This window comes from Lithobates pipiens, unplaced genomic scaffold (assembly GCF_037356315.1).
Source record: "Lithobates pipiens isolate NorthernLeopardFrog02 unplaced genomic scaffold, aLitPip1_a1.2 Scaffold_22, whole genome shotgun sequence".
NCBI lineage: Eukaryota > Metazoa > Chordata > Amphibia > Anura > Ranidae > Lithobates > Lithobates pipiens.
The window spans coordinates 169,668,467-169,694,591 of record NW_027507784.1 but is presented as its reverse complement, the minus strand read 5'-3'; the positions used below and the strand labels follow the sequence as shown (position 1 = coordinate 169,694,591).

The 26,125-nt window shown below is 45.8% G+C and overlaps 1 protein-coding gene and 1 long non-coding RNA gene across 5 annotated transcripts in view; one reads left to right on the top strand and one right to left on the bottom strand.

Moving 5' to 3' along the window:
• LOC143924347 (caspase-8-like) overlaps positions 1-26,125 on the top strand; it is a 105,092-nt gene that overhangs the window by 57,415 nt on the left and 21,552 nt on the right. For all 4 annotated transcript variants that reach the window (XM_077448621.1, XM_077448623.1, XM_077448622.1 and 1 more), the window contains 4 exons: positions 8,023-8,128; positions 11,220-11,352; positions 15,786-15,841; positions 25,238-25,379. In XM_077448621.1, coding sequence (XP_077304747.1) covers positions 8,023-8,128; positions 11,220-11,352; positions 15,786-15,841; positions 25,238-25,379 — 437 coding nt within the window. The remainder of the gene's footprint in view (positions 1-8,022; positions 8,129-11,219; positions 11,353-15,785; positions 15,842-25,237; positions 25,380-26,125) is intronic.
• LOC143924350 (uncharacterized) lies at positions 11,210-25,358 on the bottom strand. The gene is made up of 2 exons (XR_013261856.1): positions 25,227-25,358; positions 11,210-12,818 (listed from the first exon to the last, which is right to left on the bottom strand). It is a non-coding gene; the product is annotated as an uncharacterized LOC143924350 (long non-coding RNA).

The window sequence follows — 26,125 nt, the reverse complement described above, 5'->3', positions numbered from 1 at the left end:
ATGCTTAGGTGTGAATGGTGCCAGAAAGTCATGCTGGCTAATAAATGACTTCATGATTGCTGACAAAGTAAGACCATTGCTCCCCCACCCAATTACCATGACAAGCACGTAAGCAGAATTTTGCAATCTACATATTGAGCATTGCTGTTTTAATAATGCAGTGTCAGTTAGACTGGTAACATATAGTTGTTGCTAGATCCAAACATAGAAAAGTCAGATTGTAATAAACATATATATTATTATTATATAGAAAGGTCAAAGTGGTAGTAGCCATCAACCCATCTTTTAGACACTGCCATTCCAGAACATATACTTGCTGTGTGAGTATGTTATAAACTGTTAACAGATAGGGAGTCTTTAGCGGCCATTAATAGGTATTCAGCGCAATTGGTCAGAAGTTCTTCTCTTCAATGCATTTCACGATGAGCTTCATCAACAAGATATCACTACTTATATTTAGATCTGTCAAGAAAAGCAAAATAAGATCAAAGATACATAAATATATACACTTTGTGACTGAACACAATATATCCTCCTGCGGGCTACAACAAGGCCCTTTCTGGGCCTTGGTGCTGGCTATCCTTGGGTGGTGACCAGTGACGCCTCAAAGGACCACTTGACGTATACTCATGTATTGAGCCTACTCAGAGGGTCCCTTGAGGTGTCACTGGTCATTACCCAAGGATAGTCAACCCCAAGGCCCAGAAGGGGCCTTGTGGTGGGTTGAAGGGGTATATATTGTGCTTGGTCACAATGTGTATATACTTATGTAAATACTTATGTAAATTAAGCATATTTTGCTTTTAATATATGACAGATCTATATACTGTATAAGTAGTGCTATCTTCCCGATGATGATTGTAAAACCCGTTGAAGAGAAGAGCTACTGTACTGAATACCTATTACTGTCTACTAAAGACTCCCTTTCTGCTAATGCTTTATAACATACTCACAACTATATGATATGGAATGTCAGTGTCTAAAAGATGTGTTAGTGGCTACTACCACTGTATTATTTCTGTAGCCAGGTGCTTGGCTAAGAAGAGAGTGAGTGAAACTTTGGCTGCAGCTGCTTTCTATAGCTAATTCCCTGCAGTGCTGAACTGGTTGGTGGGTGTTTCCAACGAGAGTAGGGAACTGCTAAGCAGGAATAATTCCACAGACTGAGTCAGGCAGCGCTGCACTGTGGAAACTGTAGTCCTGAGGAGAGCCTCTACTGTGGTAATCAAGAGCTTTTGAAATACATCAACGAGAGATTGCCTGGAGGAGGAGCAAGAGTTGCATTTTCCTGGTGTCAGGAAAGATTGGCTGGGAACAGTGGTTCCTCTCCTGCCTGTGCACGTTTGTGGGCGCCTGGGTGCATGCACGCCAGGTGGGTTATTTAAACACTCTAAGCTACTCCCCCTCAGTCATTTCTGCCTGGGCTACAGGGTTCCTGAGCCTTACCTGTTCACCTGATATGATCTTGTGTATACCCGACTTGACCTGTAACCTCCTCTGCCTTCCGCCTGCCTCTGACCTCCGGCTTGTCTACAAATCTGCACCCGCCTCATCCTCTGATCCATCCGTGCCTGTCTGTTACTGACCCGGCCTGTCCTGTGACTCTGTCTCTGTCTCCTGCATTTGTTACCTATACCCAAGTGATACTTACCTGTTCCAGTGTGTGATCCCTGGTTCCAGCTGGTTCCTGTCTTCTGCCAAGTCTGCTCATCCAGCTACAGCTCCTCTGGAAACTTCCTGATTCACCTACCGGCTGTTGATCCTGCCAGGCACTCGTGCTACCTTGTACTCCCTTGCCACCTGTCTCCTCTACCAGGGGCCGCGAGTCAGGGACACAAGAGAGGTCTCCTTCTGCATTCTGGGCTCATCAGTTAGGGATGTGACAGTATCTGGCAGCCATGTCTGAGCCTGAGCAGGGAGCGTCTCCGATGGATGAACTGTGTTTACATTTGACAGGCCTGACTCAGGCTGTTAAAATTCTTCAGGAAGGCTACTCCCGTCTGGAGGAACGTGTTCAAGTTCTCTCTCCTCCTGCTACAACCCTGGAGTTGCCACACGCTTCTGCCAACATACCTGCTCCACCAGCAGTAGTGATGTTACCCCCCTGAACCTCGCGTGCCCAAGCCTGAGAGATTTTCAGGTGAACGTAGCAAATTCAGAGCTTTCCGCAACTCCTGTGAGCTCTACTTCGCCCTTCAGCCATGGACATTCTCTTTGGAAGTTACTAAAGTGGGCTTCGTGATCTCCCTACTCCAGAATGAGCCTCAGACTTGGGCGCACCACCTCCTAGAAACAGCCAAACTTACTAACCTGACCACATTCATTGATGCCATGGCACAAACCTATGAGGACCCTCAGCTCTCAGCAATGGCAGAGTCCACACTTAATGCCTTACAACAGGGTCACAGAGCTGCAGAGGACTATGTTGCACAATTCAGGCGTTGCAGTGCTGATACCAACTGGAATGATGCCGTCCTCCGCCACCAGTTTTGGTTGGGCCTGTCCGAAAGATGAACTTGCCTGAGTAGAGGTTTCCCAGACCTTGGATGGACTTATTAACTTAACCATACAGATCGGCAGACGCCTGCGTGAACACAGGTCAAGCACGTCTAACCTGGATGTTGCCAAGAGTGCCCAGTTTCTCCAATACCGCACCCCCAGTTCAGCCTGTCTCCACTCTAGATGTACCAGAACCTATGCAGCTGGGTATGCTACGTCCCACACTTATGCCTGAGGAACGCCAACGTCGCTGTATGAACAATTTGTGTATGTACTGTGGGGTACCCGGGCACTATGTGAGATCCTGCCCTGCCAAGATCCGTAAGTGGCACTCTCTTTCTGCTGACTAAACCCTTGCTGTTACCAGCGCCTCTCCTCATCTTGCTCTTTCCATTCTGTTGCAGCTCCCTGGAAAGAACATCCAGGTGCCCGCTATCGTTGATTTGGGAGCATGCAGCTGCTTTATAGACTCTACTTTTGCAGCTAAACATCGTATTCCTTTACTACCCAAAGCTCAAAGACTTCTTATACATCTTGCTGATGGGTCTGCTGTCCGGTCTGGTCCGGTTGCCCAAGAAACAACCACTCTTCTTGCCATAATTTCCAATCTTCAACAAGAACAGTTACGTCCTGACATCATCTCTTTGCCCCTGTTTCCAGTTATCCTTGGCATGCCCTAGCTTCAGGCTCACATCCCCACATCAACTGGACCACCAGAGAAGTTACCTTCCCTGCTCCATACTGTTTTCAACACTGCCTTCTAAAGACTGTCAACAAGCCTTCAGCTTTGATGTGCCTGGGTACCGATGCTTGTCAATCAGTCTCAGAGGACTACCACAACTTTTTGGATGCCTTCAGCAAGAAGGGTGCAGAGACTCTTCCCCCTCACCAGGTTTATGACTATCCCCTCAAACTCCTTCCTCGGGCGAAGTGCCTTTTGGAAGGATCTTCCCTCTAACCGAGCTGGAGTTGGTCGCACTCAAAGAATATATTGATGATAATGTTAAAAAGGGATTTATCCGCTCATCTACATCCCCAGCAGGAGCTGGCATTTTCTTCATAGAAAAGAAGGACCATACCCTACGCCCCTGTATCGATTATCGGGAGCTTAACAAGTTACCATTAAAAACCATTACCCTCTTCCTTTGGTACCCAAACTTTTCCAGAGACTTGGGGCGGCAGTCATCTTTAATAAGTTAAACCTTCGAGGGTCCTATAACCTGGTTCGTGTTAGGGAAGACGAATGAATGTAATGCTTTTCGCACCTGATTCGGGTATTTTGAATATCTAGTGATGCCGTTTTGGCTCTGCAATGCCCCTGCCACCTTCCAACATTTTATAAATGACATTTTCTGAGACTACCTGGACTTATTTGTCATCATGTACCTGGATGACATCTTGATCTTTTCAGCTTCCATCGAAAGCCATCGCCAACAGGTCAAGTGTGTGTTAGGGCAGCTCCGGCAACATGGTTTATACACAAAGCCTGAAAAATGCAAATTTGAACAACAAAGTATACAGTTTTTGGACTAATGATTTTAGTCTAAGGCAGGCATGTCCAAAGTCCGGCCCGCGGGCCAATCGCGGCCCGCGTTCCGGTTTCGGACGGCCCGTCTGGTCATGTTCACATATCTATCTTTTGTGGCCCCCAACGAATCCCCGATCACCGGGGGCCACAAAAGATAGATATGCTGGCTGCCATGGAGGGGGCAGGACGAGTGCCGTGGATACAGGACAGCGTCCTGTGTAAAAGGAAGTCCCGTCCTGTGCTGCCATTGGACAACCGTTTTGTCCATCACAGGAGGCGGGACTTTCAATTAAAGAGGCCGTCATAGAAACAGGAGTTTCTCCTGTATGTCTGTCGGTGCTCGTCCCGCCCCCCTCCCTGTCTACGCTGCAGAGGGACATGAATCAGGCTGCACTGATGGCAATGGTGAGTCTGCATTCATGGAAATGTGTGGGCTGCATTCATGGAAATGTGTGGGCTGCATTCATGGCAATATGGGGGCTGCATTCATGGCAATATGGGGGCTGCATTCATGGCAATGTGGGGGCTGCATTCATGGCAATGTGGGGGCTGCATTCCTGGCAATGTGGGGGCTGCATTCCTGGCAATGTGGGGGCACCATTCATGGAAATGTGGGGGCTGCATTCATGGAAATGTGTGGGCTGCATTCATGGCAATGTGTGGGCTGCATTCATGGCAATGTGGGGGCTGCATTCCTGGCAATGTGGGGGCTGCATTCCTGGCAATGTGGGGGCTGCATTCCTGGCAACGTGGGGGCTGCATTCCTGGCAATGTGGGGGGCTGCATTCCTGGCAATGTGGTGGGCTGCATTCATGGCAATGTGGGGGGCTGCATTCATGGCAATGTGGGGGGCTGCATTCATGGCAATACGGTGGAGGCTGCATTCATGGCAATACGCTGGGGGCTGCATTCATGGCAATACGCTGGGGGCTGCATTCATGGCAATACGCTGGGGGCTGCATTCATGACAATACGCTGGGGGCTGCATTCATAGCAATACGCTGGGGGCTGCATTCATGGCAATACGCTGGGGGCTGCATTCATGGCAATACGCTGGGGGCTGCATTCATGGCAATACGCTGGGGGCTGCATTCATGGCAATACGCTGGGGGCTGAATTCATGGCAATACGCTGGGGGCTGAATTCATGGCAATACGCTGGGGGCTGAATTCATGGCAATACGCTGGGGGCTGAATTCATGGCAATACGCTGGGGGCTGAATTCATGGCAATACGCTGGGGGCTGAATTCATGGCAATACGCTGGGGGATGAATTCATGGCAATACGGGGGAGGCTGCATTCATGGCAATACGCTGGGGGCTGCATTCATGGCAATACGCTGGGGGCTGCATTCATGGCAATACGCTGGGGGCTGCATTCATGACAATACGCTGGGGGCTGCATTCATAGCAATACGCTGGGGGCTGCATTCATGGCAATACGCTGGGGGCTGCATTCATGGCAATACGCTGGGGGCTGCATTCATGGCAATACGCTGGGGGCTGCATTCATGGCAATACGCTGGGGGCTGAATTCATGGCAATACGCTGGGGGCTGAATTCATGGCAATACGCTGGGGGCTGAATTCATGGCAATACGCTGGGGGCTGAATTCATGGCAATACGCTGGGGGCTGAATTCATGGCAATACGCTGGGGGCTGAATTCATGGCAATACGCTGGGGGCTGAATTCATGGCAATACGGGGGAGGCTGCATTCATGGCAATACGCTGGGGGCTGCATTCATGGCAATACGCTGGGGGCTGCATTCATGGCAATACGCTGGGGGCTGCATTCATGGCAATACGCTGGGGGCTGCATTCATGGCAATACGCTGGGGGCTGCATTCATGGCAATACGCTGGGGGCTGCATTCATGGCAATACGCTGGGGGCTGCATTCATGGCAATACGCTGGGGGCTGCATTCATGGCAATACGCTGGGGGCTGCATTCATGGCAATACGCTGGGGGCTGCATTCATGGCAATACGCTGGGGGCTGCATTCATGGCAATACGCTGGGGGCTGAATTCATGGCAATACGCTGGGGGCTGAATTCATAGCAATACGCTGGGGGCTGCAGATGGGCGCTGACCCTTATTTTGCTTCGCATGTCTTTATTTAAAATTTAAGATTTTTTATTTTTTTTCCTGAGACTTCCTTTTTAAAGTTAAGGGGTGTGGTATAAGCCGATTAAATACAGTATATCCAAATAACAACACACCCGAGCTCATCTGTTCACCACACACAGCACAAAGGCAAGAGAATTCTTGTTGGGCCATGTATTAGAGCTCGGATGAACACACTTAGACTGAATTTTAATGGTTTAAAGAATGTCAAGCAAAATGGTCGGCCCTCGAGCATGTTCACTTCATCAAATCTGGCCCTCTTTGAAAAAAGTTTGGACACCCCTGGTCTAAGGCATCAAAATGGATCCCCAAAAGATTTCTGCTATTCTTGAGTGGCCTGTTCCTGTGTATAAGAAGGGGATTCAATAGTTTGTAGGTTTTTTCGAAGGATTCCCGGCCATCATCTCCCCTATTTCTCAATTGATGAAACAGGGAGTCTAATTCCTCTGGACCCCTAAAGCCCAAACTGCCTTTGACACCCTTAAAAAAAAATTTTACTTCTGCTTTTGTGCTAAAACATCATGATCCTGCTCTTCCGTTTGTCCTGGAATTTGACGCATCCAAAGTCGCTGTAGGTGCAGTGTTCTCCCAGCGACAGGGTCCCAAGGCTCTTCTGCTCCCCGTTGCCTTTTTCTTCCGCAAACTATCTGCTCCTGAAAGGAATTATGACGTGGGGGGACAGAGAACTGTTAGCAATAAAGGTGGCTTTGGAGGAATAGCCTTCTGGAGGGAGCAGCTCACCCGATCCTGATTTATGCCGACCATAAAAACCTGGTTAGTTGCTAGAGGTTACACCACGTGATTTCTGCTTGTTGATTGGTTGCTAGAGATTACTGTGGATATGACCTCAAGGGGGCATGATCTACATATCAATGCCACCGGCCATCTATATTTACATATGAATGCCGGTAATTTACATGTAAACACAGGGTCTCCAGGTGAGTCATCTGGGACACAGCACAGAACTAAAACCTCAAGGGGTGAGGGAATTTAAACTAGGATAGGTGGCAAGTATGAAGCAGCTGCTTTGGGCCTCACAACAGTGACAGGGCCCGGGGCAGCTGCCCCTTTTGCCCTGCCTTAAAAACGGCCCTGCTCTACAGCATGGTTTCTCTGCTCAAGCTATGGCTGATTTACAAAGAAAAGGAACTGTGTAAGACTTTGCACAAATTCTTGTTTTGATGCTCCTGGAATGTATTTTGCTGATTTAAAGTGGTAGAAAAGTCAGTTTTTCACTTGTACCTATAATAAAGCTTACCTGTAATAAGCACTGTGAATATGTCCAAAATGTACACCATTTAGGAGATATTCACATTTGTCACAGCAGAGGACGTCACAAGCACATGCACACTGCGCTCTGAATGGATGGCACACTCAAGGGTGTTGTCCATTTAGAGTGATGCCCCATGATTATGACTCCTGTGTGCATGAGCAAGAGTGATGTCATTGCAGCCTAGCCATTCAGACTGCGAGGGAGCAGTTGCGGCTTTGAGTCTTGCTGTGTGTGCCAATAGATCTACACAGCTCAGCTTGGGAGCAGGCATGCATGGGTGTCTGCTCCTCCTTTCCTGCACATGCCCCCTCACCCAGCCAAGTATTGTGGAAGCATCTGCAAGAAAGTAGCAGCAGACATTGCTGATTGATGACTTCCGAAGAGGAGGTAAGGGACCATTCTGTGCAATACCATTGCAAAGAGCAGGTAAGTATAGCACATTTTTATTTAAATTACAAAAAAAAATTGCCTTTACAATCACTTTAAAGTAAAGATCTAACTGAGCTTTACAGTGTACCAATCTCTGCATAGCATATATACTCACAGGACAGTCCTATCTCTTGTAGTGACCTATGTGTTTTTGATTTTTTTTATAGGTTGCTTCTCTATGAGCTTGGTGAGCTTGTACCGGACTCTGAGTTTATGAAAATCAGGAGTGTGTTCAGTGATGCCATTTCCAATGCTAAACTGGAAAAAGCAACTGTAGGAGACATTTTTTATGTTAAACTCTTAGGCCTTTACACGTGTTTATGCGTGTATATTGCAATAAAGAAGAATTTTATGCTTGTATATGTTTGCTCTTTTATGTGCTTTATGCAAGGTCTTTACAGAATATTTTACTCAGGCACTTTTTGTAAACAAGATCCTGAGTATAAACATCAGGAAATTCTTATGTCCATGTGCAACTTTGTCATCAGTATACACAGTGCACGTGTAGCACATCCTGTCCTTCTGCCCTATTCCCCCCTGCCATTACACAGCAGTTTGGCTGTGATTAATCAAAGCGGTGTACACAGAGAAGGTCGGCAGCTTTAGGCTTCATGTACACTAGCAGTTCCTAAGCTTGAGTTTAGGCACTTTTAGAGTTTTTTTGCCAAAGCTCCTAAACTCAACTCCATAAAAGCATATGTGTTCATGTACACATAGGCTTTTAGGTTCGTTTAGGAGCTGATGCGGTTAGGTGGGGTTCAACCACCCTCTCCTGAATGTGGAAGATTCGCATTCAAGATAGGAACATTTTGACCGCTAGCCACAAAACGCGTTGATTTTGCCATGTTTTGAAATTTCCCATGGCCGGCAGTCAAAGTAGTTCAAGTGTACATGAAGTCTAATGCCGCATACACATGACCGGACTTTCCGGCAGACTAGGTCCGACGGAATCCATCCGTGGGACAATCCGATCGTGTGTGGGCTTATCCGATAGTTTTTCATGGAAAAAAATCAGACGGACCTAGAAATAGAACATGTTTCAAATCTGTCTGATGGACTCAATTCCTATCGGGGAAAACCGTTCGTCTGTATGCTGGTCCGATGGACCAAATACTTCCTTTTTTAGTCCCGTCTTACCTCATCGTGGCCAAGTCCATTCGTTCAGAAAGTCCATCAAAACTCCACTGAAAGTCAGTCAGGAAGAGTGTCGGACCTAGTCTGGTCCGGTCGTGTGTACGCGACATTAGTTCTAGAAAAAAGCCACCTGACAATGTTTTTAAATAACACTGCTCGAACACTACAGAAAGCTACCATGTTACATATTGTAACATTTGTATCATTATGCTCACTTATCTGCAGATCAAAGGGATAAACTTCTATCCGCAGATGAAGTCAGTTAAAGCAATCTGACAAGTAAAAAAACTATATTTTTTTAATAAAATGTGTCTCTGTTTAACCCCTGATTAACCCTTAGATTACTTTAATCTGCCTTAATTAAATCGTTATTCTCCTTACCCATGCAATTATTCTTTTCCTGCTGATTTTTCTTTTTTTTTTTTTTTTTCTATTTTATTAATCATTAATAGTTTCACTTTTTGTTTGTTCATTAATATTTTTACACATTTAACATAAATTTGCAAGTTTTACAATGCGTAAAAGTGGAAAAAACAAAACAAACAAACACTTTATTTAATTTGTAAATAACTTTGTAATGCTATGTACCAGAATTATCATTTTAGTGTAATTTTAAACAAGACAAATTACTGAATAAAATGTGCATTGTCTGCCGTAATACATTTTTAAACTGACACTGGTCAAAAAATAAAATTGTGTTTTTTTTTTATTACATTTAATTGTCTAAGGATTGTGGGGGAAAAATAATTGTTGCAAGACTATAATTATGACCAAAAAAATCATTGTTTGCCCTTAAAAAAATAATAAATTTATTACCTTGTTATCCTAAGTAATGACAAAGTTATCGTGGAATAAACAAGCCCATACAAAAATATAAAAATTGGTCTGGCCCATAGGATGTGAACAGGTGTGAGAGGTGAAGTGGTTAAATGTGTCCTTTAACCACTCCTTGCCTATTGTAAAATGAAGCCTGGATGGGTGTTCTCTTATCCTAGGTGGACATCATATGATGTCCACCCACACACGCACCTTGAGCGCACCCCCTGGGGTATGCAGCGGTGCAATCTGCTACCACTGTGTTCACCAGAGACAGTGAAAAAGACCAATTTGTACTGGGTCTCTATGATAGGCCAGGTACCATGTGATCGCTGTGACAAATCAGACATATTAGACAGGATGTTACACCGCTTTCTCAAACTCAATCTATACAAAACAAAGCTCATAATATTTCCTCCCCCACGTGCCCCTTCAACCCATCCCCTCACGCCAAGGTGCTGGGTGTAATCCTGGACTCTGAACTCTCCCTTTGGCTGCACATCCTATCAATGTCCAAAGCTTGCCACCTCAACCTTTCCAACATCTCCAAAATATGACCCTTCCTAACCAACAATGCCGCAAAACTGCTTGTCCACTCCCTGGCATTCTCTCACCTTGACTACTGCAACTCCCTCCTCATTAGCTTACCTTTACATAGGCTATCCCCCCTTCAGTCCATCATGAATGCTGCTGCCAGACTCATTCACCTTACCAACCACTTAGTGTCTGCTACCCCTCTCTGCCAATCCCTCCATTGGCTGCCGCTCCCCCAGCAAATTAAATTCACAGTACTAACAACAAATTACAAAGCCATCCACAAGTTTGCCCCCAGCTACATCACTAACCTGGTCTCAAAATACCAACTAAATCATTCTCTTCGTTCCTCCCAAGACCTCCTGCTCACTAGCTCTCTTTTCACCTCCTCCCATGCTTGCCTCTAGGACTTCTTCCGTGGCCTCTTTCATCCTCTGGAACTCCCTAGCCCAATCTGTCCGACTCTCTCCTAGTCTGTCCACTTTTAGACGGTCCCTGAAAAACCCTTCTCTTCCGAGAAACCTATCTCTCGTCCACCTGACAACTGTACTTTTATTTTCTCCATCAGCTCATTCCCCACACCTTTTGTATCACTTGACCATCCCTCTTAGATTGTAAGCTTTAATTAGCAGGACCCCCCTGACTCCTACTGTATTAAATTGTATTGTAATGTCTGCCCTTATGTTGTAAAGTACGTAAACTGCTGGCGATATATAAATCCTGTATAATAACAATAATTACCAAATGCAGTTGTAAAACAGGTAAAGTGTGTAATCAAACAAACCTTAGAGTACATATAAACATCATTATTGGTAATCATTCTAGGATCATGGTGAAAATATACCTATATGACATACATATTATTGTCAATCTGTTCCAGAATATGATGGATGTTTTTATTGAGTTGGAGAAAAAAAGTCTATTGCATAACCTGGAGTATTTGAAAAACAAATCTGAACATTTTGTTAAAGACTTCAAAAAGAAACTATTGGAATATGAACAAAACAACCCAGGTATGTGATATTTTGCCAAAAAATAAGATATCAGGAGACAATCTAGATAAGTTTAAGGGAAGTGTAGTTACTTAGTTCAGTCAGTGGGAACTCTTATGGGCTCCAGAGAGGAGATCCATAAAGCATGGGTTATTGATGTTAACCAGTGATTCTCAAGCAGGGTGCTGTGAGCATGGGACTCAGTTTGTCCTGGATTAGTGTCTCCAGTTGTCACGGTGCAGGCAGTATGGCCCCCAGCACCATAACATCCAATGATGGCCTAGGGCGAGCTTGCCCACATCAAGGCAATACGTGACTCTGATTCAGTGCAGGCAGCATGGAGGGCTGCCCCCAGCATTCAGGAGAAGATGGAAACATGCCTTCTCTAGACCTACTCTAACTCCCACCCTCTGTTGCACTGCTTGAGCCAAAAGGTAGGGTGTTGTGAAATGGGGACTATGTGATTGGGGAGCTATGTGATGGGGGACTCATACATAGGGGGACTTTGATGTATAGGGGAGACTCAGATGTCATGAGGGGCTCACATGTATGGGGGACTTTGATGCAATGGGGGAACACTGATGTAAAGTGGGGACTCTGGTGTGAAAGCGAAACCTCTAATGTGTAGGGTGGTTCCTTATTTGAAGCTAATTTCATTAAAGGAGAAGTGCAGTCCAATGCTGCAGCTGTCCTCCCCCCATTCCCCCATCTCTAAAACATAGAACCGAGCACCGATCAGATGACCACTAATCGCTCAGTTCTCAGTCTTCACTGAGCAGAGAGCAATGACTGTCACTCACTGGCTGTCTGCTCCAAGTGCCCACAACCAATTTATATCATCTCCACCTGACCCACCTCCAAGCCAGGTTACCTCATTGAACTACAGGATTCCCTATGTTTTGGAGATAAAGAGTAAGCATTGTGGCATTGGACAGGAAGTGTTTTATTGGCAGAATCACCAGGTGGGAATTAAGGAAACAAAGCCTATACAAAGAAAATGCCACTACATCTAGACTGGTAAGCTGCAATATACACAGTGTTTGTTCTTGAGTTTGAATACACTAATGCCCCGTACACATAATCGGACTTTCCAATGGGAAATGTTGGATGTGAGCTTGTTGGCAGAAAATCCGACCGTGTGTATGCTCCATCAGACAATTGTTGTCAGACTTTCCACCAACAAATTTTGGCTAGCATGTTCTCAAATTTTCCGCCAACAAATGTGTGTTGCCGGACTTTCCGATCTTTGCGTACACAAGTCTGTCGGACAAAAGTCCAAAGTACAAACACTCATGTTTGGAAGCAGAAGCGGTCGGTCTTGTAAACTAGCATTTGTAATGGAGAATTAGCATTTGTGACGTGGCAAATTATGAAATCTCCAAATGCAGTGCACAATTCTCTTCTTCTTTAATGTGATAATAATGAAGCTGCTTTGCTGGTGATACTGATGGAGTTATTGCAGATGAATTTTCAAAGGCTTTTTTTTTCTAGTGATATCAAGAATAATATTAATATGTTTTTGTTTTTTTATTTGTGCATTAAAAAAAAATTAGACATGCTATCTGCCAATACAACTTAACCAAAAAGTACATTCTATGCATCCAAACATAGATAAAATATACCAAATCAAATCATTATTCAACCAGAAAAATAATGTCATAAAGCCCCAGGAAGATGTCAGGTGTATGACGAAGCGCGTACATAGGGTGGAGCGAGGTGCTGACGTCACCCCATGTACACAGATCCCGGAAGCAGTGGGCTGCTATTGAGAGCTGACCAGCTCAATTCTTAAAGCTGTTTTAAACTGCATAACTGTAAGTGCAATATTGCTCCTTTTTGTTAACCAAATAAAATAAGGATTTACATTATTCTAGCCATTATTGTCTTTTCATGAGGACTTATTGAATATATGTGGGCATGAGGCTTTGCATTTGGTGAGGACGCTGGGAGCATTGGCGCACCACATAGAGACCCGAGGTGGGGGAATAAGCCACAAGTGCATTTGATCTCCTATAATAGGAGATCAAGTACAGGTGGTAAGCAGCAGTATGTACAGAAGTGGAGGCACTATCCTATTTCCTTTGCACACTTTTCTTGTGGTGTTATGCTTGTGTGCCACTGTGGAGGAATATATTGATGCACCATTTTCAGCATATGAACTGTTTTGGTTCTCTTTTTCATCAAAGACTCAACAGTGACTTTTTCACTAAATACATTATTTTGTATCATCCTCTTTTTCACAGGATTGTTTGGTAATTATTTTTTTGTCACTTAACCACTTAAGCCCTGGACCAATTTGCAGCCAAAGGACCAGGCCCCTTTTTGCGATTCGGCACTGCGTCACTTTAACTGATAAAGAAAATATATAAAAAAACATTTTTTCCTCAGTTTAGGCCGATACGTATTCTTCTACATATTTTTGGGAAAAAAATTGCAATTAGCGATTATTGATTGGTTTTCGCAAAAGTTATAGCGCTTACAAAATAGGGGATAGTTTTATAGCATTTTTATTAATATTTTTTTTTACTAGTAATGGCGGCGATCAGCAATTTTTATTGTGACTGCGACATTATGGCGGACACATCGGACATTTTTGACACATTTTTGGGACCATTGTCATTTATACAGCAATCGGTGCTATTTAAATGCACTGATTCCTGTGTAAATGACACTGGCAGTGAGAGAGTTAACCACTGGGGGCAGTGTAGGGGTTATGTATGACGTGATGTGTTTTTTTTATTGTAGGGGGGCATGGCCTGACTTGTGAAGTCCCTATAAAAGGGAAGAGATGATTGGTGACAGCCACACAGGGAAGCACAGACCTCTCCTCGTTCTTTAGCTCTGTGACCCGATCGCGGGACACCAGCTGCAATCACGGAGCACAGGACAGTGTCGGGAGCGAGCCGCCGGCCGCACGCTCCCGACCCACGGCTGGGCACTTAAAGAATCGCGTACCGGTACGTGATTGTGCCCAGCCGTACCATTCTGCTGACGTATATCGGCGTGAGGCAGTCTTTAAGTGGTTAAATACTATTATCACTTAGGGGATATAAACGAATCAGCACAAACTATATTTTTGAATTGTATATTATTGTGCGTGTCTCACAAGAGGTTGCAGCAGATATTTAGATTTATATGATTGTATATCATTATTCATTATCACTTTTTTTACACAGATAGCGCAGTATTTATTATTTGTTACACATATATGAATGGTTATCATTGGAAAACATGGGAAACTACTTGTCATATGACTTTGATGACAAGTCGCACAAATGTGAATGAAGCATAAGAGTATTTGATGCTCTTCCTGAAAATCTGCCCTGTGCTGGAGCTTGGAACCAAAGTTTGAAAATCTTGTGTAAGCAACTTTAAATGGGCATTTCTAAGTTCTTAACCACTTAAGGACTGCCTCACGGCAATATACGTTGGCAGAATGGCCCTTTAAGAGCCCAGCCGTGGGTTGCACGCGTGCCGCCGGTGGCGCACTCACGACCCAGTCCTGAGCTCCGTGACCGTGGCCGTGGCCGTGATCACAGAGCTGAAGTGTAAACAAACCTCTCCCCTTTCCCCGTGCTTCCTAGTGAGCTTGTCACTGATTGTCTGTTTCCTGTCATAGGGGAAGATGATCAGTGACATCACACACCAAGCCACGCCCCCTACAGTTAAAAAAACACACATTAGGTCACACTTAATCCCTACACTGACCCCTAGTGTTAACCTCTTTACTGCCAGTGACATTTTTACAGTAATCAATGCATTTTTAATCGCACTGATCGCTGTATTAATGCCAATGGTCCCAAAAATTTATCAAAATTGTCCGACGTGTCCGCCATAATGTCACAGTCACCATAAAAATTGCTGATCGCCGCCATTACTAGTTAAAAAAAATGTATTAATAAAAATTCCATAAAACTATCCCCTATTTTGTAGACACTATAACTTTTGCAGAAACCAATCAATTAATGCTTATTGCGTTTTTTTTTAACAAAAATACCAAGAATACGTATCGGCCTAAACTGAGGAAAAAAAATGTTTTTTTATATATTTTTTGGGGATATATATTATAGCAAAAAGTTAAAAATATTGTATTTTTTTTTCAAAATTGTCGCTCTATTTTTGTTTATAACGCAAAAAATAAAAACCGTAGAGGTGATCAAATACCACCAAAAGAAAGCTCTATTTGTGGGAAAAAAAAGTACACCAATTTTGTTTGGGAAACACGTCGCACGACCGCGCAATTTTCAGTTAAAGCAACGGAGTGCCGAATCGCAAAAAGGGGCTTGGTCCTATAGATGCAAAATGGTCTGGGGTTAATAAATCATCATCATCTATAATCAAAGTCATATATACAGGTTTTAGAAACCAAATTAAGACTTGTTTTTAATTACATGTATTTATTTTACTAACATATGTCATATACATGTGCAAAGTTATAGACTTGTTTTCTTTAGTTGCAGATGAAGATCAAGGTGAAGAAACACAATTACTTTCAGAAGATTATTCAGAGGTACATAAAATACCACTTCAGCATGAAGATAAAGAAAACTTTCTGTGTACTGCTGCTCCCCCACAGTCCCCTCCATGCTCCCCCCCCCACCCCCCTCCCCCAGAGGAGAAAAGGAGGTTGGGGCTGCTCTGTGCAAAACCACTGCACAGAGCAGTTAAGTATAATATGTTTCTCTCTCTTTTTTTTTTCTTGAAGTGGAAACTTCACTAACCTTGGCCCACAATAACAAGTGCCTGTATGCAGAGTGGCAACAAGGCTAAACAGTCTAGCACCTGGAATTTTACCACAGTTGGGTAGAGTGATCTGCTTCCTGACAATGCCTGCATTCCCCTGACACTGATGATGGTGGGCACTGTTCTTCCCACTGATACCAACAACTAGGCATTATTTCTGCAACTGACAACAAAGATGGGACACTGTTCTTTCCACTGACACCAAAAATGTGGTATATTCTTCTGCCCAATAAGGCTGAGCATTTTTAATCCCACTTCCCATGAATGCTGGGAAATTTTAACTCTTACTGACCACCCAATTTTTATTCCCACTGACACCAAGGTGTTTTTTTCCTCTCACTGGCCACATATACTGGGGCATTCTTCATCTTGTCCTGTCTCCAGGACTGGAAGTGAAAGGAAATCTTCAAAGTGCGACAAATCCTGAAATAATTTGACCCTTCCCTACTCCATTAAAGTGTTTTTTACCCCAACATTTCATATTCCTGATATTTGCCTGCTGTACCATGTACTTGAATGAAATAGTATCTTGTTCTCTTTGTATTGCTTCCTGGTGTTCCTGCCAGTCCTTTTGTTTTCATATTAAAAACTGGTAACACTAAGCAGGAAAACACACTGTAGTCAGTTCTCTAGCTGTGCTGGCAATTCAGCCTGCTCTCCTCCAATGATCCAACTTGTCTAGACACCCCCGCCCAGCCCAGCCATTCACTGGGAAGCTCAGTGTGCTGTCGCTTTTCCTCACCCCAGCTCTTATGCAGCTAAGAACTGAGGGAACAGAGGGTATGTGATCACTTATAAAAAACAAAACAAAAAAAAAGGTATTTATAATTTTTTTTTTTTTTTTTAAATATATACACACAAACGTTTTGCCTTTAATTTCTATTTTAAGCTTAACCACTTGCCGACCGCCGCACGACGATATACGTCGGCAGAATGGCACGGGCAGGCATATGGGCGTATATATAAGTCCCTGCCTGCCCGCGGGTGGGGGGCCCGATCGGGCCCCCCCCCGGTGCCTGCGGCGGTCGGCATTCCTTCGAGAGCGATCCGGGATGAGGGGGCGGCCATTCATTCATGGCCACCCCCTCGCGATCGCTCTCGACGAATGGAAATCCTCCGTGACATCACTTCCTCTCCTGTAATGTAAACACAGGAGAGGAAGTGATGTATTCTCTCCTCCGTGTCGGTATTTTTCGTTCCGGCACCGAGGAGAGAGGTTCGGTGAGTTGCACCAACACACCACACATACAGTAGAACATACCAGGCACACTCACACCCCCCCTTTACCCCCCGATCACTCCCCCAATTACCCCTGCCCCCCCAGTCACAGTGACACCAATTGCTTTTTTTTTTTTTTTTTTGCATTGGTGTCATTTGTGACTGTAATAACTGTTAGGGCAGTTAGGGTTAGCCCCCTTTAGTTCTAAGGTACCCCCCTAACCCCCCCAATAAAGGTTTAACCCCGTGATCACCCCCCGTCGCCAGTGTCACTAAGGCTGGGTTCACATTGCAGCGGTTTGAGAACGGATGTGATTCGCACCGCACTGCAGTGCAAATCACATCCGATCTCTGTGCGATTCGAGTTCAGCCATACAGATAGTATGGCTGAATTTGTGTCGCACCCGCCGCACCCGCCGCAAACTCGCACGGGACCCTTTTTTTGGTCCGCAGCAGAATCGGATCGCATGGGTGTTCACACCATGCGATCCGAGTTTGCAGATCGCACTGCGATATGCGAACTGATCTGGGGGTGTCATTAACATTTCACTGACACTCCCAGCAGTTCGCATAGGGCAGTGTGAACTGCCGCCGGGAGGCATGCGATGCGGGAACCCGCCGCGGATTCGTGGCGTTCCCGCATCGCTCCAGTGTGAACCCAGCCTAATAAGCGATCATTTTTCTGATCGCTGTATTAGTGTCACAGGTGACGCTAGTTAGGCAGGTAGGTATTTAGGTTCGCCGCAACTTTTTATAGCGCCAGGGACCCCCATATACTACCGCATAAAGCCCCCTGATTGCCCCCTAGTTAACCCTTTCACCAGTGATCACCATATAACTGTTACAGGTGACGCTGGTTGGTTAGTTATTTTTTTATAGTTTCAGGGCACCCGCCATTTATTACCTAATAAAGGTTTAACCCCCTGATCACCCGGCGGGTGTCATTTGTGACTGTAATAACTGTTAGGGCAGTTAGGGTTAGCCCCCTTTAGTTCTAAGGTACCCCCCTAACCCCCCCAATAAAGGTTTAACCCCGTGATCACCCCCCGTCGCCAGTGTCACTAAGGCTGGGTTCACATTGCAGCGGTTTATGAGAACGGATGTGATTCGCACCGCACTGCAGTGCAAATCACATCCGATCTCTGTGCGATTCGAGTTCAGCCATACAGATAGTATGGCTGAATTCGTGTCGCACCCGCCGCAAACTCGCACGGGACCCTTTTTTTGGTCCGCAGCAGAATCGGATCGCATGGGTGTTCACACCATGCGATCCGAGTTTGCAGATCGCACTGCGATATGCGAACTGATCTGGGGGTGTCATTAACATTTCACTGACACTCCCAGCAGTTCGCATAGGGCAGTGTGAACTGCCGCCGGGAGGCATGTGATGCGGGAACCCGCCGCGCATTCGTGGCGTTCCCACATCGCTCCAGTGTGAACCCAGCCTAATAAGCGATCGTTTTTCTGATCACTGTATTAGTGTCACAGGTGACGCTAGTTAGGCAGGTAGGTATTTAGGTTCGCCGCAGCTTTTTATAGCGCCAGGGACCCCCATATACTACCGCATAAAGCCCCCTGATTGCCCCCTAGTTAACCCTTTCACCAGTGATCACCATATAACTGTTACAGGTGACGCTGGTTGGTTAGTTATTTTTTTTATAGTTTCAGGGCACCCGCCATTTATTACCTAGTCTCACTAGTGTACCCCTAAATTTAGGGGTGTCTACTTTCCAAAATGGGGTCATTTGGGGGGGGTTTGTGCCATCTTGGCATTTTATGGCCTTCAAAACTGTAACGCCCTTAGAAAGCCTGAAGGCGGTGCTTGGTTTTCGGGGCCCCGTACGCGGCTAGGCTCCCAAAAAGTCCCACATATGTGGTATCCCCGTACTCAGGAGAAGCAGCAGAATTTATTTTGGGGTGTCATTTCACATATGCCCATGGCATGCGTGAGCAATATATCATTTAGTGACAACTTTGTGGAAAAAAAAAAAAAAAAAAAAAAGTTTGTAATATTCCCGCAACTTGTGGCAAAATATAAAATATTCCATGGACTCAACATGCCTCTCAGCAAATAGCTTGGGGTGTCTACTTTCTAAAATGGGGTCATTTGTGGGGGTTTTGTGCCATCTTGGCATTTTATGGCCTTCAAAACTGTAATAGGTAGTGAGGAGTGAAGTCAAATATTTACGCCCTTAGAAAACCTGAAGGCGGTTCTTGGTTTTCGGGGCCCCGTACGTGGCTAGGCTCCCAAAAAGTCCCACATATGTGGTATCCCCGTACTCAGGAGAAGCAGCATAATTTATTTTGGGGTGTCATTTCACATATGCCCATAGCATGTGTGAGCAATATATCATTTAGTGACAACTTTGTGAAAAAAAAATAAAAAAAAATTAAAGTTTGTAATTTTCCCGCAACTTGTGGCAAAATATAAAATATTCCATGGACTCAAAATGCCTCTCAGCAAATAGCTTGGGGTGTCTACTTTCTAAAATGGGGTCATTTGTGGGGGTTTTGTGCCATCTTGGCATTTTATGGCCTTCAAAACTGTAATAGGTAGTGAGGAGTGAAGTCAAATATTTACGCCCTTAGAAAACCTGAAGGCGGTTCTTGGCTTTCGGGGCCCCGTACGCGGCTAGGCTCCCAAAAAATCCCACACGTGTGGTATCCCCGTACTCAGGAGAAGCAGCAGAATTTATTTTGGAGTGTCATTTCACATATGCCCATAGCATGTGTGAGCAATATATCATTTAGTGACAACTTTGTGTAAAAAAAAAAAAAAAAATTATTTTTTTGTCATTATTCAATCGCTTGAGGCAAAAAAATAAAATATTCGATGGGCTCAACATGCCACTTATCAATTTCCTTAGGGGGTCTACTTTCCAAAATGGGGTCATTTGGGGGGGTTTTGTACTGCCCTGCCATTTTAGCACCTCAAGAACTGAGATAGGCAGTCGTAAACTAAAAGCTGCGTAAATTCCAGAAAACGTACCTTAGTTTGTAGATGTGACAACTTTTGCGCAAACCAATAAATATACAGTTATTTACTTTTTTTTTACCAAAGACATGTGGCTGAATACATTTTGGCCTAAATGTATGACTAAAATTGAATTATTGGATTTTTCTAATAACAAAAAGTAGAAAATATCATTTTTTTTCAAAATTTGCGGTCTTTTTCCATTTATATCGCAAAAAATAAAAATCGCAGAGGCAATCAAATACCATCAAAAGAAAGCTCTATTTGTGGGAAGAAAAGGACGCAAATTTTGTTTGGGTACAACATTGCATGACCGCGCAATTACCAGTTAAAGCAGCGCAGTGCCAAATTGTAAAAAGACCTCTGGTCATTTACCAGCAAAATGGTCCGGTCTGAAAGTGGTTAATAGGTTGTTTTACAAGGTAATCGTTTACAATCACTTTAAGCAGAGGCGGCTCTAGGCTTTGTGAGGCCTTAGGCAAACCTTAGACATGAGGCCCCACTCACTCCCATAACTGAAAAAAATATTTGAGTGATAGAAATTGCTGCAGAAAAGACCGCAGACATGATAAAAGAGATGGTCAGAGACGGCAGACATGATACAAGAGATAATCAGAGGCCACAGACATGAGATAATCAGAGGCCGCAGACATGAGATAATCAGAGGCCGCAGACATGATACGAGAGATGGTCAGAGGCCGCAGACATGACACAAGAGATGGTCAGAGGCCGCAGACATGACACAAGAGATGGTCAGAGGCCGCAGACATGACACAAGAGATGGTCAGAGGCCGCAGACATGACACAAGAGATGGTCAGAGGCCGCAGACATGACACAAGAGATGGTCAGAGGCCGCAGACATGACACAAGAGATGGTCAGAGGCCGCAGACATGACACAAGAGATGGTCAGAGGCCGCAGACATGACACAAGAGATGGTCAGAGGCCGCAGACATGACACAAGAGATGGTCAGAGGCCGCAGACATGATACAAGGGATGGTCAGAGACTGCAGACATGATACAACATAACGCCACATTGCTGCAGCACCCACCAAACACTAGAGCCACAGACAGAATTCAGACAGATAATCCCTCTATACACTACTCTGTCCTCTACTACAAGCAGGAGAAGCTGACGCATTCGCTTTGGGTGCCCTGCAGTGCATCCTGGGAGTTGTAGTCTCTGCAGAGCGCAGGCACTGGAGGGCCAAGTCCAGTGTGTGGTGTGGAGAACTACAACTCCTGCCTTGCAATGTGGTTCTGGCTTTGGGTGAAGGCTAGGATGGCGGTAGAGCTTGCTATTGCCTGCAGCTGATGAGAATTATCTAAAAAAACAAAACATGTTAATAATGTAAACATAAAGATCTGGTTCACACTCACTAATTGCTTCAAGCTCACTGATTGGTTGCTAGAGGTTACTGCACATAATTACCGCTTACACATTGGTTGCTGTAGGTTACTGCACATCATTGCTGCTCACTGATTGGTTGCTATAGGTTACTGCTTATCATTATCACTCTGGTTGCTAGAGGTTATTGCACATTATTAATAATCACTGATTGTTTGAAAGGGGTTACAGCACATCATTACTGCTCACTGGGTGGCAGAGCAGTATTGTGGTGTGTGACGCAATTGTTGGGGTACTGTTGGTTGGATTCTGGTTCTGGCTTTGGGTGAAGGCTAGGATGGCGGTAGAGCTTGCTATTGCCTGCAGCTGATGAGAATTATCTTAAAAAAAACACGTTAATAATGTAAACATAAAGATCTGGTTCACACTCACTAATTGCTTCAAGCTCACTGATTGGTTGCTAGAGGTTACTGCACATAATTACAGCTTACCCATTGGTTGCTGTAGGTTACTGCACATCATTACTGCTCACTGATTGGTTTCTATAGGTTACTGCTTATCATTATCACTCTGGTTGCTAGAGGTTATTGCACATTATTAATAATCACTGATTGTTTGAAAGGGGTTACAGCACATCATTACTGCTCACTGGGTGGCAGAGCAGTATTGTGGTGTGTGACGCAATTGTTGGGGTACTGTTGGTTGGATGGCAGGATACAGGATACAGTTTAGGTTGATGGTGGCAGCATTGGGGTGAGAGGCTGAAATATCTCCCATATAATGATAGGGGGTAGGGTGATAGGATGCCAGAGGTGGGGTACAAGAGGGATGTGGATGATAATGGCAGGAGGCAGGGTTGTAAGATGCTAGAGGTGGGGTACAGAGTAATGATGACAGGGGGTGGGGTGGTAGGATTTCAGCAGAGGGGGAGGATAATGATAGTGGGGAACAGGGGGGGTGAAGATGAGGATGATGATGGGGATAGATTGTTGGATGCTAGAGGTGGGGTACACGGGGGTGATGGGGATGTTGATGACAGGGGGCAGGGTGGTTGGATGTCAGAAGTAGGGTGTGGGGATGATGATGATGATGATGATGATTATAGTAGGTGAGGTGGTAGGAAGCTGGAAGAGGGGTACAGGGGGGTGACGATGACAGGGGGTGGGGTGGAAAGAAGCTAGCAGAGGGGTACTGGGGGAGGTTAAAAATGATAGGGGGTGGGGTGATAGGATGTCAGAGATCGGGTACAGGGGGATGAAGATGAGAGGTGGTGGAGTGGTAGAAAGCTGGCAGGGGGGTACAGGGGGTGAAGATGACAAGGGTGGAGTGGTAGGAAGCTGGCAGAGGGGTGCAGGGGGGATGAAGATGACAGGGGGTGGTAGGAACCTGACAGAAGGGTGCAAGGGGGAGGAAGAGGACAGGGGATGGGGTGGTAGGAAACTGGTAGAGGATTGCAGGGGGGATGAAGATGACAGAGGCTGGGATGGTAGGAAGCTGGCAGAGGGGATGAAGATGACAGGGCATGGGGATGTAGGAAGCTGACAGAGGGGATGTAGATGACAGGGGGTTGGGTGGTAGGAACCTGGCAGAGGGGTGCAGGGGGATGAAGATGACAGGGGGTGAGTGATAGGATTTCAAAGATGGGGTACAGGGGGATGAAGATGAGAGAGGTTGGAGTGGTAGGAAGCTGGCAGAGGGGTACAGGGGGTGAAGATGACAGGGGTTGGAGTAGGAAGCTGGCAGTGGGGTGCAGAGGGGATGAAGATGACAGAAGCTGGCAGAAGGATGCTGAGGCGATGAAGATGACAGGGGTTGGTAGGAACCTGGCAGAAGGGTGCAAGGGGGAGGAAGAGGACAGGGGATGGGGTGGTAGGAAACTGGTAGAGGAGTGCAGGGGGGATGAAGATGACAGAGGCTGGAATGGTAGGAAGCTGGCAGAGGGGATGAAGATGACAGGTGGTAGGGTGGTAAGAAGCTGGCAGAGGGGATGAAGATGACAGGGCATGGGGATGTAGGAAGCTGACAGAGGGGATGACGATGACAGGGGGTTGAGTGGAAGGAAGCTAGCAGAAGCTAGCAGGGGTGCAGGGGGATGAAGATGACAGGGGGTGAGTTATAGGATTTCAAAGATGGGGTACAGGGGGATGAAGATGAGAGAGGTTGGAGTGGTAGGAAGCTGGCAGAGGGGTACAGGGGGTGGAGTAGGAAGCTGGCAGTGGGGTGCAGAGGGGATGAAGATGACAGAAGCTGGCAGAAGGATGCTGAGGCGATGAAGACGACAGGGGTTGGTAGGAACCTGGCAGAGGGGTGCAAGGGGGATGAAGATGACAGGGGTGGGCTGGTCGGAAGCTTGCATAGGAGTGCAGGGTGGATGAAGATGACGGGGTGGGGATGTAGGAAGCTGGCAGAGGGGATGAAGATGACAGGGGGGTGGGGTGGTAGGAACCTTGCAGAGGGGTGCAGGGGGATGAAGATAACGGGGTGGGGTGGTAGGAAGCTGGCAGAGGAGTGCGGGGGGATGAAGATGACAGGGGTGGGGGATGTAGGAAGCTGGCAGAGGGGATGAAGATGACAGGGAGTGGGGTGGTAGGAAACTGCCAGGGGGGTGCAGGGGTGATGAAGATGACAGGGGGGAGGTGGCAGGAAGCTGGCAGAGGGGTGCAGGGGGGATGAAGATGACAGGGGTGGGGTGGTAGGAAGCTGGCAAAGGGGTACACGGGGGTGAAGATGACAGGGGGTGGGGATGTAGGAAGCTGGCAGAAGGAATGAAGATGACAGGGGGTGGTAGGAAGCTGGCAGAGGGAATGAAGATGACAGGGGGTGGGGTGGGTGGAAGGAACCTGGCAGAGGGGTGCAGAGGGCTGAAGATGACAAGGGGTATGGATGTAGGAAGCTGGCAGAGGAGTGCAGGGGGGATGATAAGAAGTATGATGATAGTATGCCAGGCCCAGGAACAGGATAATGATGACAGGGGTCAGTAGGTGGCATCATATGCTGAACGGCAAACATATCATCAGTGTACTGCTCTGTGTCTGAGTGAGGTCGCAGGTGGCCGGCAGCGGTGATATTCTGGGCGCCGGTCATGGGATGCTGTTTGTGTCCGGTAGTGTCGTGCAGTACCTTGAGATCTGGATGATCGGCAGGCGCCAGCTCCATTATGGATTTGATCAGGGAGCTGCTCAGCCGCTGCGGGCATTATCAGAGCTCTCTCTGCAAGTGCACATGGTAGGAGAAGGATATCCTCAGAGCGCGGAAGAAGGGGAGGAGCCAGAGGAGGGGACTACATGCAGCCACTCGGGATCATGACTCATTAGCTCTCGGGCAGTTCTCAAGTGGCCGGGGAAAACCTGGTTGCGCATATGGCAGGCTTTTGCCCCGCATTAAAGTCTCTGAGGACGCTGACCAGGGGACATTCACTCCCACACACAGTAGGCAAATTAGGTCGGCCGCGAGGCCCCTGGGAGTGGGAGGCCTTAGGCGACCGCCTAATTTGCCTAATTAGAGAGCCGCCTCTGACTTTAAGTTCTCAATCTAAAATTATAAAATGCTTTACATACATTTTAAAATATTATGCAATACATATGACTTAACATTTGTTACTTCTGTCTTACCCTTTTTTAAGGCATCAGAGGAGTATTACAATATGAGCAGTGAAGAACATGGGATCTGCCTCATCATAAATAATTTTAACTTTGAAAAGTCAAGACAGAACTATCCTGGATGTGTCCCAATGGAAAACAGGACTGGAACAGAAAAAGATAAACGTAAGAGTGACAAAAAAAATTGACCTACTGTATATCTTGACCAGGGCGGACTGACAACTCATGGGGCCCCCGGGCAATAGGAGATTATGGGGCCCCCAGGCAATCAGAGATTATGGGGGCACACAGTATACAATCACACAGTATACACAGACATATTTCTATTGGCTAAGAAGGTACTGGAGAGGTACCAGTAAGATGCTAAGGATGATGGTAAGGGACATTTCCTAGACAGATGTAAAAAAAAAAAAGAAAAGATTTTTACATACTGTTCCTGGTTTTACTGAGGCTGGCAACCCTGATGGGGCCCCCTAGTGGCCCGGGGCCCTCGGGCAGTGTCTGTGTTGATGAATGGTCAGTCCGCCCCTGATCTTGACACTTTATTATAAGAAGTTAAGTTAGATAAATTATTTTGCATAAAAAAGATGAATTATAATAAAACCCATACATCTAAATAGGGTTTCCACAAGTGTTATTGGGCTCTAACAGGAACACTGTTAATGGTGATTGCCATTTCTGAATTCTCTTTTTTACAATGAACGTTATCTGGCTGTCATCATGACAGTTTGACTTCATAGCTGTGCTAACCTGGAACAAATATAGAAAATAGTAATTCTGGAATTTTTCTTACACTCGTTTTAAGCATGTTTGTTCCAGATCTGTGATCATAATCTACTTACCGTAAGTCTAACACAGCCAAGCATCTGGCATTTTCAAAAGCAGACTTCTACTTCATATGTGAAATGCAT